This window comes from Mustela lutreola, chromosome 10, assembly GCF_030435805.1.
Source record: "Mustela lutreola isolate mMusLut2 chromosome 10, mMusLut2.pri, whole genome shotgun sequence".
Lineage (NCBI taxonomy): Eukaryota > Metazoa > Chordata > Mammalia > Carnivora > Mustelidae > Mustela > Mustela lutreola.
Genome location: NC_081299.1, coordinates 82,832,033 through 82,846,085, shown reverse-complemented (window position 1 = coordinate 82,846,085; position 14,053 = coordinate 82,832,033). Strand labels below are relative to the sequence as shown.

At 36.0% G+C, this 14,053-nt stretch overlaps 1 protein-coding gene across 5 annotated transcripts in view; it reads left to right on the top strand.

Moving 5' to 3' along the window:
* The window catches only part of DPYD (dihydropyrimidine dehydrogenase), an 833,169-nt gene that overhangs the window by 602,962 nt on the left and 216,154 nt on the right, over nt 1–14,053 (top strand). For all 5 annotated transcript variants that reach the window (XM_059138489.1, XM_059138488.1, XM_059138490.1 and 2 more), the window contains 2 exons: nt 274–394; nt 1,198–1,317. In XM_059138489.1, the coding sequence (XP_058994472.1) occupies nt 274–394; nt 1,198–1,317 (241 nt within the window). The remainder of the gene's footprint in view (nt 1–273; nt 395–1,197; nt 1,318–14,053) is intronic.

Below are 14,053 nucleotides of genomic sequence, written 5' to 3'. Positions count from 1 at the left end.
TCTTCCATTTGGTTCTTCGTAATTTTATTTTCCAAAGGCTCCCTTGAGGAATTTAACCTTTATGTGATGAATTTGCAGTTCACTGGAAGTGTGTTAACCTTAGTTCCCTAATGAGTCTAGGTGTAATACTGAGGCGGAATTGAGAAATATATCATGTAGCTCATTGTCAGGTTGGATTTGTCTTGCACATATCCAGCTTTGCTGTTGTTCCAGTACACATTTTGATCACAATTCTTTAATTATGTTCTATATTTAACTGACCTATTTGAACAGGATCCAGAGCTGGTACGGAACATCTGTCGCTGGGTGAGGCAAGCTGTTCAGATTCCTTTCTTTGCCAAGTTGACCCCAAATGTCACTGATATCGCAAGCATCGCAAGAGCTGCAAAGGAAGGTAAGAACTAAACTTGTGTCGGTTTTCTAGTCACTGAACTATTTGCCTGAAGTATGTGCCATTCCAAAGTATATCTTTATCCACACATATATGTGTATATCTTTGCTTAGAGTTTAGGAAAAGTACTAAAGCACTTGATCTCACAAATGCAGTAGGTTCACACCTGGACCCGAGCTAGTAAATGGAGTCTAAACAAGGACATTTATAATCTTTCTTGATAAACATTTGCTTTGCGCACAAAAGATTATGAAACAAAACCCTGATCACAGTGACCCACTGCAGAATAAATGACCTCGTGATGTAACAATCCAATAGTAGCATTTGAACCTTTAATGAAGCACAAAACAAAAAGATACCAGCTTCCACAATATGAAATTTCTTGTGAGTTCCCTTTGTATTTGATAGTATACTGCCTTAAACATATGCCCAATAAATATCTATTAAACACATAAATCATGCAAGCAGTGAATGCTTTTATAAATCATACATGCCATGCCCTATCCAATGGAAATTGCATCTTGATTTGCAAAGGTATTGAAAACTACCTCGGAAGTAACACCAATTACAAAATATTTGGCATCTATAAATCTGTATAATAAATGGAAAAATGAATTTATGGGAATTAAAAATGTTTATGTCTAGCATTTTAAGCAAAATGGTAGGAGTAAAATTAGTAAAGTCACTTGAGGGAAGGAAATGTTCTCAAGGGAAAGAGTGTGTTCCTGGGTCGTGTGGGCTTGAATGGCTTTTGACCATCGTCCCTTTTAAAAAACCTCAGGTAAATGATGAAGTGTTTCTCATAGGTGGCGCAGATGGCGTTACAGCCACCAACACTGTCTCAGGTCTAATGGGATTAAGAGCCGATGGCACGCCTTGGCCAGCAGTAGGCTTTGGGAAGCGAACTACCTACGGAGGAGTGTCTGGTAGGTGTTGCGCTCTCTTTGCGATTTGCTTTCTTGGAGGTTGCTAAAAAATCAGAAGTCATGTTGCAAGCAAGTATATCATGTCTTTTTGATCCCTAATTCTGATAACTAATTGCTAGTCAAAATTCCTAATAGTTATGACAGATGGAACATGCTGAGTGTGAAGGCTCAAGTGACTGATGGCCAAAGATGAGAGAATACCAAGATAGGGTTGTGTGTAAATTTGATTCTCTCATGGTCTACGCTCTCTTCAGAATTTCTCATTGTCACGAATGTCTTGTCACTTACTAGTAAGAGCTAATACCAGCGCCATCGCAGAGAAAAACACAAGCACCCTGATGATGATATCTTTTTCAGAGTCTGAATTTGTTTCACTTTTCCCAGAATTTTAAAATGTACCTTCTTCAAAAAACCTTGCTTTCATTACTATCCCAGATGAATTCTTAAAACTGCATTTGTGGCATCAGCTGAGAAGACATTTCAGACCTCACACCTTTGCATATCTTTTCTCATCATCATCAAACACTTGCATATAAAACAGAAACAGAAGTTTTAATCCCAGTGTGTCGGTTCAGTATCTTTGCCCTGTGCACTCTGTTGCTGTGACAACATGAACTTGGTCTTGCAAAGACAATGCTGTAAGGTTCTTGACTGTACTGGTATGGGGATTAGTCTCCTTGGTGATAGAGACAGTGGTAAATATACATAATATAGCAGTGTCCCACTGTTCGAGAAAAGCATTGCTGAATCAGACCAAAATATGCTTTTGGAAGAGGCCGGGTAGACACAAATAAAACACTATCCATGCTGAGGTATTATATTTTGAGAGCATGAAGTGTGTCTATAAGCCATGATTTTTTTAAAAATTATATTCTGCTGATAATTGAATGCCATTCCCATCCCCGCAATGTCAGAAAGAGGAAAGCTGACGAGAAGCACCTGCACAGGGTCCAGACACAAGTCTCTTTTATCAGGAGCTATCAAACAGGGCCTTAAATATTATTGTAATGCAGAATAACGTGGACTGCGTTAGCATGTGCCGCAGAAAGAGAGTAAGAGACTCCAGAGTTGGGCTGTAACATGCACTATGTTTTCTGTCAGCCCATTTCAATTTTTCCAGCCTGCCATGTTGACAGCAAGAGAATAAAGGAGGTCACAGAGGGTGCTGAACATTAAAAATTAATAAAAGAACTATTGCAGTAGTATTTTATATAAGTAACACCATTCACGTTTTCTCATTTAAGCTGCAATTTCTGAATATTCTCCCATACTATAACTCAGTCTAATAAAACTACAAAATTACAGCATTAGAAAAAGTCTTTTGTGTTGTAGTCTTTAAGCATACACACACTGGAAATTATAGTGCTACCTGAAAACAAGTTCAGCTATACCTCAGGGCCTGTTAACATTTCCGTGAAACTCTATTTCTAAGATTTATAAATTCATATATAAATATTCACTTGGGCTATAAGCTCAGCTAAGCCTGGGTGGAACTTTCATTTTAAACCACAAAAAGTCCCTAACATTTTTAAGGGCTTGTACCTCATTTCTAATAGGTTCTATATTAAGTCCCTTCACATTAAACAGTCTGTTTTGAAAACAGCCTCTCTCCATATTGACAAAATTGATAGAATTTTTCTCCTTTAAAGCAGTGTTGGCTTTAATTTAAAGGTAATAGAATCTGAAAAGCAGTTTAAACAGGCAATAATAATATATTTGAGGACAGAAGCAAGTTCTATAACAAAGTACCTTCAGAGTGAGTTATAACAAAACCTAGCCTACTGTGTTAAATAATAATGGCTGCAAATTTTAAGAGTGGTGGAAATATCAAAATGGCTAAATCCCATTCCTACCTTTATCAAACATGGCTGTCAAGACTTCAAATGCTGCTTCAGTGTAGAATATCATACAAAATATGCCTCTTATTTTCACAAGATTAAAACAATTACCATAATGCAGTGCTAATATTTTCCCAAGTATTCTCTCAGAGCACTGGAATGTCTGCTTTTAGAAGAGCAACTTGAGGGGTGCCTGAGTGGCTCAGTGGGTTAAGCCTCTGCCTCTGGCTCAGGTCATGATCTCAGGGACTTGGGATGGAGCCCTGCATTGGGCTTTCTGCTCAGCAGGGAACCTGTTTCCCCCTTTCCTTCTGCCTGCTCCTCTGCCTATTGTGATCTCTGTCTGTCAAATAAATAAATAAAACCTTAAAAAAAAAAAAAAAAAGAAGAGCAGCTTGAATTGCAGATTTTTTTTTCTTTCTTTTTTTTTAAGGGAAAGCTGAAAAGTCTTCAGTTTTGGATAGCTACCTGAAATACACCACATACTTTCTTCCATTGCCAGGCAGGAGTGTTTTTCTTTAATATTCTCCAGCTCTCTATTCAGTCTTTATTATTTTTTTTCTCAGAGTAAGATTGTTGCTGTTTGACATGAAGGTTTTGTTTTGTGTAAATAGGGAAATAATGAGATACTTGGGGTACTACACATGCTATAGAAAAATGGTCACATTCTGTAATGTCTGTCTAAAACACATTAGCTAATAAGGAGCAGTGACTAGCGTAGTGAAGACAGAACCTCACCCAAGGAATGTCGGTTGGATTATTTCAAACATGATTAGTCTGGATTCTAGAGTACTTTAAAGCAATGTTTTTCAAACTTTGTTTCCCAACTCATGAATGTACTATGGAGCCAAGTTAAAGAACTATAGTCAACAGTTTAAAAAATCAAATAGAACAGAAAAAAAAAGTCTGAATACTTTGCACACAGATGGGATAAACATTGGTCAAACTTTTTTTTTTTTTTAATCAGTTTTACAGATAATACGCACACTACGTGTGTGTCTTTCTGTCCTGGGTCATGATGTAAAATGAGTTTTTATTATGGTTAACTTCAAAAATTTGGAAAGCTACTGATTAGAGGGAGGTCTCTTTATTTAATAAAAGAAGTCACTAAGCCTCTAGAAGTCATTAAACAAGGTTACTTCTATTTGTTGCAGTTTAAAATCTTTTATCAGGAGCAAGAGTCTGATTCCAAGGTCTCATCCTCAGCTTTGTTATTTTAGAAACTGCCTTTTTCCGACCGCCTATAGGTGATTAGAATCTGGGAGCAGGGGTTGGAGGGAACAAAACCTATGAAGCAAATTCATAATGGAATGATTTATAAACCTGAATTTCAATTCCAGAAATACCTTGCAAGACTCATGCTCTATGAGTCCATTAGAGGTTGAATTATAAAATTAAAAGTGATTTCATAGTGAGAACAGTATCAAAAGAAAGTTTAGTCAGTGTGCATAAGGAAAACTTTCGTGAAACGGAGATGGTTAATTAAGCTCTCCACCATACAAATACATCTGTCTAAATTACTGACTCTGGATTCCCTACTTTTCTTTGGGCCATAGAGACTTTATACTGCAAGTTGTTACCACCTCACTTTCCTTTTTTCTAAAATCTAAAAGAAAACTTTTTTTTTTTTTTAATATCAAACAACAGTTAGTTCATATGTCACCAAACAGTTGAGCAGGGTATTATTTTGTTTTGTTTTGTTTTGTTTCTGGCAGTGGTCGTTCTGTGCCTTCATTTATTTCACCAGAAGAACCACTGGTCCCATCAGTAACATTATTTACGATCCCATCCTTGAGTGAATTGCTGATGATTTTTCCTAGTTTCAGTTCACTTCTTTTTTTTCTTGTTTTAGTTTCAAATTTTGACATTTTTCCTGGCCTTATCCACAAATAATGAAGGAATGTTAAGATAGCCCTTAAGCCCGTGATTACTATCACCTAGGTAAATGGTGTCACCCAGCTGTGGTGTGACATTTTCACAGTCTTCCCTGTGGATAAGGTTCTTTAAGACATGGTTAAGAATGAGTCCTGCATGATATAAACAAAGATACATCTTTCCTGCAAATGACTTCGTGAGGATGGTATTTATTATTTTGTAGCTGCTTTAGGAGAAACAATAATCAAGTATTTTTCAGTGAGGTGAAGTCACTTGAAGGAATTATTACTTGTTGTGTTTTAAGTGCTTCTTTCTATTGATGGGGGATGGGCATATTTTTTAGGTTTGTTACGTAATTCCATTATTCTGTATATATTTTGTTTGTTATTACAAAAAAGCACACACACATACCCACACATAGGGAAAAGATACGAAATTTCTCTGCAGAAGTCACTTTGAAACAATGGGGGATGCTTTAGCCTTCATTAATCCACTTCCTACAAGCTTGGAAAATTAAGTCATTGTTTTACATTATTTTATTTACTACATTTGTTCTGTCTACCCAAAAAGGAAATTCTTGTTCTCAATTTCAATTTTGGATGGCTTTTTGAAATTATTGTCTGTACCAATCTGCTTAGTTAAAACAATAGAACACATTTTATTTGAAAGTAATACCTATAAATTCTAATACTGATTTCTGAATAATTTATCAAAGTTGGCCTTCAAGATTTGATCTCTGTTTCAGGAACCCAAACTTACTAATTAGTTACATATAGGATATTACAGTTTTAAGAGATGGTTGTGTATTTCTTAACAAATGACAATGGCATACTCCATAAATGCCCTTACATTCTCAAATAAATAATGGATGATTTGAAATCCAGCTACTTGGACTCTTCGGCACTGAACTCTGGGTTCTTATAGTTACAAACCTCCTAAAGGTGTTTTATTGTGAAACCAACCAGGGAAACAGCAATAAAGAAGGTATAAGTTAGAAATTTGCTAATAATTTGTAACTCTATGCCAGTGTATGGGTTAGAAGTGGGTTCAAAGTTGTATAGCTCAGAAAACTTGCACAAACATGAACCAACATAATGGCTTAACATAATCTTAACTCTATACTACATATTTCATGTTCATATTTTTAAGAGGCAAGATTATCAGGACCGTACAGTGACTTAGCAGCATTGAGCTCAGGTACTGGGCATCACATGAATGCAAATGCAATGTAATCCATGCCAGTCATGAACTTAAACCTATTTTGATGTATTTATTAGTTTATTTTTGTAAAATGAGGAAGATGACAAAACGCATAGTAGATTGAAAACCCAGAAGTTATAATTTGCTTTGAATAGCTGTTACACACATGCAAGCAACTGAAGATCTGGGCAAGATGGCTTTAAGTTCTTACACCATCCATTTCAATTATATCATAAAATGCAGTATTGATATTTTTTTATAGGGAGTAGTTGTTAATGGGTTGGACTTTTTTTTATTGCCAATCACATAATTACTGATGCATAAAATCCTTTTAGAAAAACACGCCAACTCACTGTCATAAAATTTCAACTATCTATTGTAACCACCTTTATCAATAGGAGCTTAGATTTTAATCCTGAAATGTCTAAAATAACCTGAAAAATAAAGGTAACATTTAAATGAATAAAAAAAGCACTGATAAATTATGCCAAAAAGAATAATTAAAAGAACCTTTCACTTTATACTCACTCATCTATTTTCTTTTGTGTGTGTGTGTACAAAATAATGCAAAAAGAATATAGTCTATTATCTACATAAATATTCTGAGGCCATCACAAGTTTAACTGATCAAATTATTAAAGACCTTGTTATATAAATATATGTACGGTATTTGCAGAACAGACAAAGTAGGCATATCAAATAAAGATGCTGAATTACAATTTTCATTATAAATTATCAGTTTGGTTGAGGGAAGCTCCCCATTAGAACTATTCTCATTTAAATCATGCTCATTTGAATATATTCATGTACACATTGACAAAGAATCCCCCTTTGCATTATATTGCCTTTCCTGGAGCCTGAATTTCACACTGTTTGGCTGTCGTTGGTCTGTGCAGGAGATCAGAGCCCTAATAATAGATTTTTGACGGTGAGCTCGCCTGCTACCTGCCCTACACAAATCCTCACTGTTCATGTTTGCTTCATGGCAACAAAGCAGACAGAAGGAAAATGCCAAGTGCTGAGTTTGAGGTACAGCCTTGCCTTGGCTTGACATTTCAGCAGAATAGCAGTTTATGAGATGCATAATTTTTCATCTGGGACTCAGCTGCCATATTCATAGACGCTTACAGCTCATCGACGGACTAGAGCAAGGGCGAAGGTTTAAAGCATAGATCAAGGTCTACATCCTTTCCTTAGTTATTTTAAAATAACTATTGTCCTGCAGATAGATGGTAAAATCAGAACGTATTTAAGAACCAACACATTCATGGCCACGTGGATATTATATATGTTTTCTTTTATTCAAAATTAGGAAAATAATGTCTGTATCACCTCCTAAGAGAATATTCGATAGACTTTGTAAACCAAAGGACTTTGACAAGCATATTAAGAAAACTTACCTTTGCAGCAGTGGTAATGAATTATTAAATTTCTTTCCTCTGTGTGTGTGTGTGTGTGTGTGTGTTTTCCATAAAGAATGACTTGAAGCTTGAAATTAATAAAAAAATGTTCTATTATGAAAGTAAAACTAAGGAGTATTGTGTCACTGTTTGAGCTTGAATTTAAATATTCACAGATTCATGCATATCTACTGTACTAAAAAATCAGTGTAGGTACACGTCAGTGACTGTTTAATTTAGAACTACACATCTCTGTAAGCTTCAGAAACAGTTCACCATGTCACAGTCTCATACAGAACAATGGTACAGTACGTTGGATTAATTAAAGAAGCCTTGCAGAGAACTGAGTTCTCAGTATGTCAAGATTTCAGTTTTATGTTAAATATTTTCTAAAGGCCAGACCCTTAAATCTCAGGGGCTGTACCAAGCAGTGAGCTGTGAATTTAACCATAGGCTAACTGCTAATGATAAGGAAAAGAGTCCTAGTTGAGGCAGCTGTAATACAGTCATTGGATTAGGCTATCAATCACTCAGCTCCCTAAGGAAAAAGGGAAGAAGACCAAACAGTGAAAAGGGAAATTAGGAAAGGAGGCATGACTAGAATGAGATTCCTCACCATCCTTATCCATTCGTTGGCTTAAATCCCCAAGCATTCGACCAAACTCTCCAGCATTGCTCAGACTATAAAGCCAACACGCTTATCCCTAACATCGAGAGAAGTATCAAAATGTCATTGGCTCTCTGTAGCTGAAGATCTTAAAACCTGCTGGAAGCAAATGCCTGATTACATAATCAAAATTAGATTAACCCTAAATTTTTGGACTTAAGATTTATATGTATATTATTTTATGCATAAGGATTTATGTATGTTAGCAAGGAAAATATTCTTATTTAACTTCTAATTTGGAGACAGTTTTGACTTACGGAAGCCCCATTGTGAGCTGAGATTCCAGTAGATCAGTGGTTCTCAAACTTCGGTGTGCCCCAGACCCTGGAGGACTCATTAGAATACAGATGGCTGGGCTCCTTCCTGAGAGGTCTGGGAGGGCCTCAGAATCCTCACTGAACAGTAGATGAAGGAAGGTTAGTGTTGTTGAACATTTTGAATTGAGATCTTATCTCCAAAATAGTGTCAAAGGTTTAAATCAGTGGTAAAACTCAAGAATCTTGGTATTTCATACATAAATTTAGAATCTGCCTACGGCTAAGTATCTGAAACAAGTAATAGTAAACAGGATCAGAATTCATTCTTAAGAAAAGTACTAGAAGAGGTTCCTTGGTGGCTCACACACTTAAGGGTCTGCCTTGGGCTCAGGTCATGATCCCAGCATCCTGGCATTGAGCCCCACATCAGAGCTCCCTGCTCAGCAGAGAGTCTGCTTCTCCTCCCTCTGCTTCTCCCCCTGCTTGTCCCCTATTGTCCTCTCTCTCTCTCTCTAACAAATAAATAAACAAAATCTTTAAAAGAGAGAGAGAGAAGTAAGAAGAGAATTTGAGGGGTTAGGATAGAAAGAATATGTCACTCCATTTGAAATGAAATGTTTCCAGTTATAAAATAAGTAAGTCATGGAGATGAAAAGTACAGCATAGGGAATATATTCAGTAATATCGTAATAACATTATATAGTGACAGATGGTGAGTATACTTATGGTGGTGAGCATTGAGTAATATATAGAGTTGTCAAATCACTGTTGTACCTCTGAAACTAATATAACATCGTATAGCAACTATACTTCAATAATAAAAAAAAATTAAGGATTAATTGTTGAATACAAACCATTGTTATGCAAAGATAATCCATTCTAAGTGCCAGTTAGTAGTCCTTTGCAAAGGAAACAGGTATCAGAGGCAGGCAAGGGTAAAATTAAGCTCAAGATTGTGAAATACCATGTTTTTCTTTTTTATTTTGTGTAGATACTAACATATTGAATAGTAACAGTTCTCTCCCTGAAAAAGCACCCACATATCAATAAATGTAGTTATTTCCTCAGACTTAAACTGTAGGAGGAAAAGTATTGATAGCCTCTTGCTTTTCTCTCTTCCTTTACGTTTTGCCTGTTATCACCATACAGTTGCATCCTTTTTATCAGTAGAAGGGAAGGGATAACCAAGGTCGTGAGGAGAAGCTGTTTGAATGCAGTATCCCTCCCGTCAACACAGTTATACTATGCACTGAGAGTCTTCCAAAGTCGTGTCTATAGACTGTTGGTGATACTGTTTGTCAATCCTGGAAGCTTCCAGCGGTTTTCCCAGTTGAAGGAGGGTCCTGGTGTACAGCTCCAACAATTTAGTACCATCTGAATCCCTGAGAGCATATTATACCCCAAATTTTAAAAGGTCTATAAGTGTGGGGCATAGTGCATCCTCAAGAGACCCTCACAGTATCTGATGCTCAAAGGTACAGACTGTCCAGATGATAGAGGACGGATTATAAAAGAAGGATCGTAAGAGAAGGTAAAGGAATCTGGTCAGGGCAGCTTAACTTCACTCACCAGGCTTTCGTAGAATCTAATACTTTGACTCAATGTGTGTAAGGATTCTACACTCATTATTCTAGTTTTCTTCAAATTTGTATGCCCACAAATGGCCCACATTCAAAAATTATATAAACTGGGGCTCCTGCGTGGCTCAGTCATTAAGCATCTGCTTTCAGCTCAGGTCATGATCCCAGGGTCCTGGGATCGAGTCTCTCCCCGGCTCCCTGCTTGGCCAGAGGCCTGCTTCTCCCTCTCCCACTCCCTCTACTTGTTTTCCTTTCATGCTGTGTCTCTGTCAAATCAATCAATAAATAAAATCTTTAAAAAACGTATATATAGAAACTATGTACTCCTCACCCATTTTAAGTCACCCTTACAAATTTAGCTGTAAGTCTAAGTGATAATAAAAGACATAATCTCCCACATTCTGCAGATATTAATTCTTAAGATGAAACGGCTACACCATTTTTTTAAATACACCTAATAGAGTCTCAATAAACAGTGATTTTATACTCAACATAACTCATTTAAAAATACATAAACAGACTTTGAATAATTTTTTCCTTTGAACTAGTATTTCCAGTCAACTTCCTCACCAGATTTTTTGCTGTGTTCATCTATTTTTAAGTTTGAACATTTCTTATGGATTGCCCTATAGAATTTCTCTTTAACAAAATATATGCCTAACAATATGACATTTACATTTTTAAAATTCCTGGGCTAAGGCTTTAATGATAATTTTTCTTCTGTATTGTTCTAAGTGACAATTTATACTTTGTCATAATAATATAAATATGTTATAAATAGTGATAATTATTCAACATAAAAGTAAATTTTATTGGAACTACACTTCTTTTATTTTTTTTTAAAGATTTTATTTATTTATTTGACAGACAGAGATCACAAGTGGGCAGAGAGGCAGGCAGAGAAAGAGGGAAGAGGCTCCCCGCTGAGCAGAGAGCCCAATGCGGGGCTCGATCCCAGGACCCTAAGATCATAACCTGAGCCGAAGGCAGTGGCTTAACCCACTGAGCCACCCAGGCGCTCCCAGAACTACACTTCTTAAAGAGGAAAATATGGCTTCTTAAAACAATTAGATCATATATTTACTATTCATCCACATTTTTCCTAAAAATATCAGAGTTGGCATTATTCTATTCTATTATTATTTTCTAGATATGAATATTAAAAATCCTTTTTCATCTAAATAATTAAAGGGGACTACAAAGAGTTTTATTATAGTCACTTAACCCAAATCTTTGAACATCTTCTGCATTACAAGTTAAGCATAATTAGGCAATCTGATGAGCTCCTCTTTCAGTTTTGTTGAAGAAGTAACTTGGAAGTCACCTGACTTTAAAAAATATTTGTTACCCAATCATGTATCAGTTCTTTAAAATGAATACCAATAGTTTGAATCATCATTTTGTTTGATACTTCAGTGTTTTTATTGTTGAGCAATATGTCATTATAAAATTTGAGATCTGGGGCACTTGGGTGGCTCAGTGGGTTAAAGCCTCTGCTTTCAGCTCGGGTCATGATCCCAGGAATCTGGGATCAAGCCCCACATCAGGCTCTCTGCTCAGCAAGGAGCCTGCTTCCTCCTCTCTATCTCTCTCTCTCTCTCTCTCTCTCTGCCTGCCTCTCTGCCTACTGGTGATCTCTGTCTGTCAAATAAATAAATAAAATCTTTAAAAAAATAAATAAAATTTGAGGTCATTGAGAGGTAAGCTTTTTTCCAAGGTAGAAAGGACTGTTAAGACATAGGAGTTGGGAATAGGAGAACTAGCATGATATTTTGACTGTACTCTTTCTCAGGCATATAAAATTTAAGATATAATACCTATGGAAATCAAGGATCTAGAAAATGATTCCCTATGATTAGTTCACTCCATAGGAAGGGCAACACTATGTTTACATCCTTCTTTGAGAAACCACTAGCTTATTTCATCTAATCTTCACACAACTTTATGCTAACAAAGCAATACCTTGGTTTTCCTTTTTATATCAATTTGACCATATTTCTTAAAACTGCACCAGTAAAATTAAGAACATTTTCATGAGTGGGGTAATAAATCTCAGTATATAATTTAATATGTGCTAGTGGTAGCATTTGAAATTTTATATTGGCAGGCTTTTGTGTTATTGGCAAAATCAATCAACATTTCTACACTCCTCAGCGCTGGCTATTCAGAGATAGGTAGCAACATCATGGGAATATCAAGGCGTTTGAATAATATGATCTTTATTTGCCCAGCACCATAATGAACACTTTATATGCATTCTTATATAAATAACTCTATGATGCAGACATCACTGGCCCCATTTTATAGCTTTAGAAACTCAAACTCCAGATGGTTAAGCAACTTGCCAAAGTTTACATAGCCAGGACATGTCATAGTTTGGATTCAAACTCAGATCTGTCTCCAAAGATGAATTGCTAGGCATTTTCATGAATGTCTTAATCCAGTATCTTCCATGATAAGTCTCTTTCTACATGTAATACACTCATTAAATTCTAAGAGGCTACAAATGTCATTTCCTAATGCAACATTTATACTATCTGGATTTGAAAATCTATGAATGTCCTCTTCTGTGGCCATTGTCAAAATCATGGCCTTATTATCTGTATCACTCCATCACCATATTGGAAAATTGAGCAAGTAGGTGAATTAGAGAAAAAGTCTTTAATTCCTTCCAAAAAACAAAACAAAACAAAAAATGACAGGAAGCATTCAGGCATTTTTCTTAAAGTGTAAACATGCAACGTTTGCTTGAAGTGAAGCTGTCATCAATATAGCAATAAATAACCTTATTTCTTAGTGACTTAGATAAACTGTGTGAGCGCTTGGTCCAACTGTGATACTGGGAAAAAACTTTGGGTGTCCTTTTTAATTTCTTCTTTCTAATCTTCAATCAGTTACAAATGACCATGTGTTCCTGCAACTGTCTCACCTTCTTTTTGGACAGATCCATCTTTTTCCCCAGCAGCAGTATCATCTCCTTTATAATTTCAACTGAGCTTGCAAAAAGCACCACTAAGTGATTCACAGATGCTACTTTTTCATTAGGTGGGGAGAGAGAAGGACATTTTGAAGGTGGTGAAGTGAGAAAGAAATTGGACCAAAAAACTTGTGAAGCCCCTTCTGAAAGGGGAAAAAAAAAAAAAGGAACTGCACCATTTCTCACTTTCCCTCATTTAAAACAAAACAAGATAGAATATAAATAAAATAAAATAAGAAGATGAAACTCTTTTAGTACACATCTGGCATGATATGATATGAAGAATTTAATCTGTATAAATAAATTTGAAAAGTATATAGATCAGAAGTCAAAGAGTTAAAGGAATGCTTCTAAATTGCCGTCAGTTCATTTAACACATGTGGTTAATAACAGACCTGTTTGGATTATAAACTTCTTAAAAGCAGGAGCCATTCCTGCTTCTTTATGATTTCCTCCAAGGCCCAAGAAAGGCATAGGCACATTGTAGACTTAAAAAAGACACACCATTTGATCCTTAATATTCTTCTATGTGTAACTGAGAGGCTTTGGGGAAATGACTGCCTCTTAATTTCTGACATCCATCTTGACTTGCTGATGAGCTTTTAGTAACTGAGTAAGAAGTTTTAACTAACAGAATATAGGCCATCTTACGATATATTCAAAGATCTGAAAGGAAAAAAAAATTTGCAGCCAAGAATACTCTATTCTGCAAGGCTATCATTCAAAATAGAAGGAGAAAGAGTTTCCCAGACAAACAAAAGTTAAAGGAATTTATGACCACTTAGCCAGCCCTACAAGCCATGTTAAAGGGGACTCTCAGTGAAAAGGAAAGACCATAAGCAAGAGGTAGTGAAAGTTGGAAGCACAGAAGCAGTAAAAATAAGTATATCTGTAAAAATCAGTCAAGGGACTCACAAAATAAAGCAGTGTAAAGTATGACAC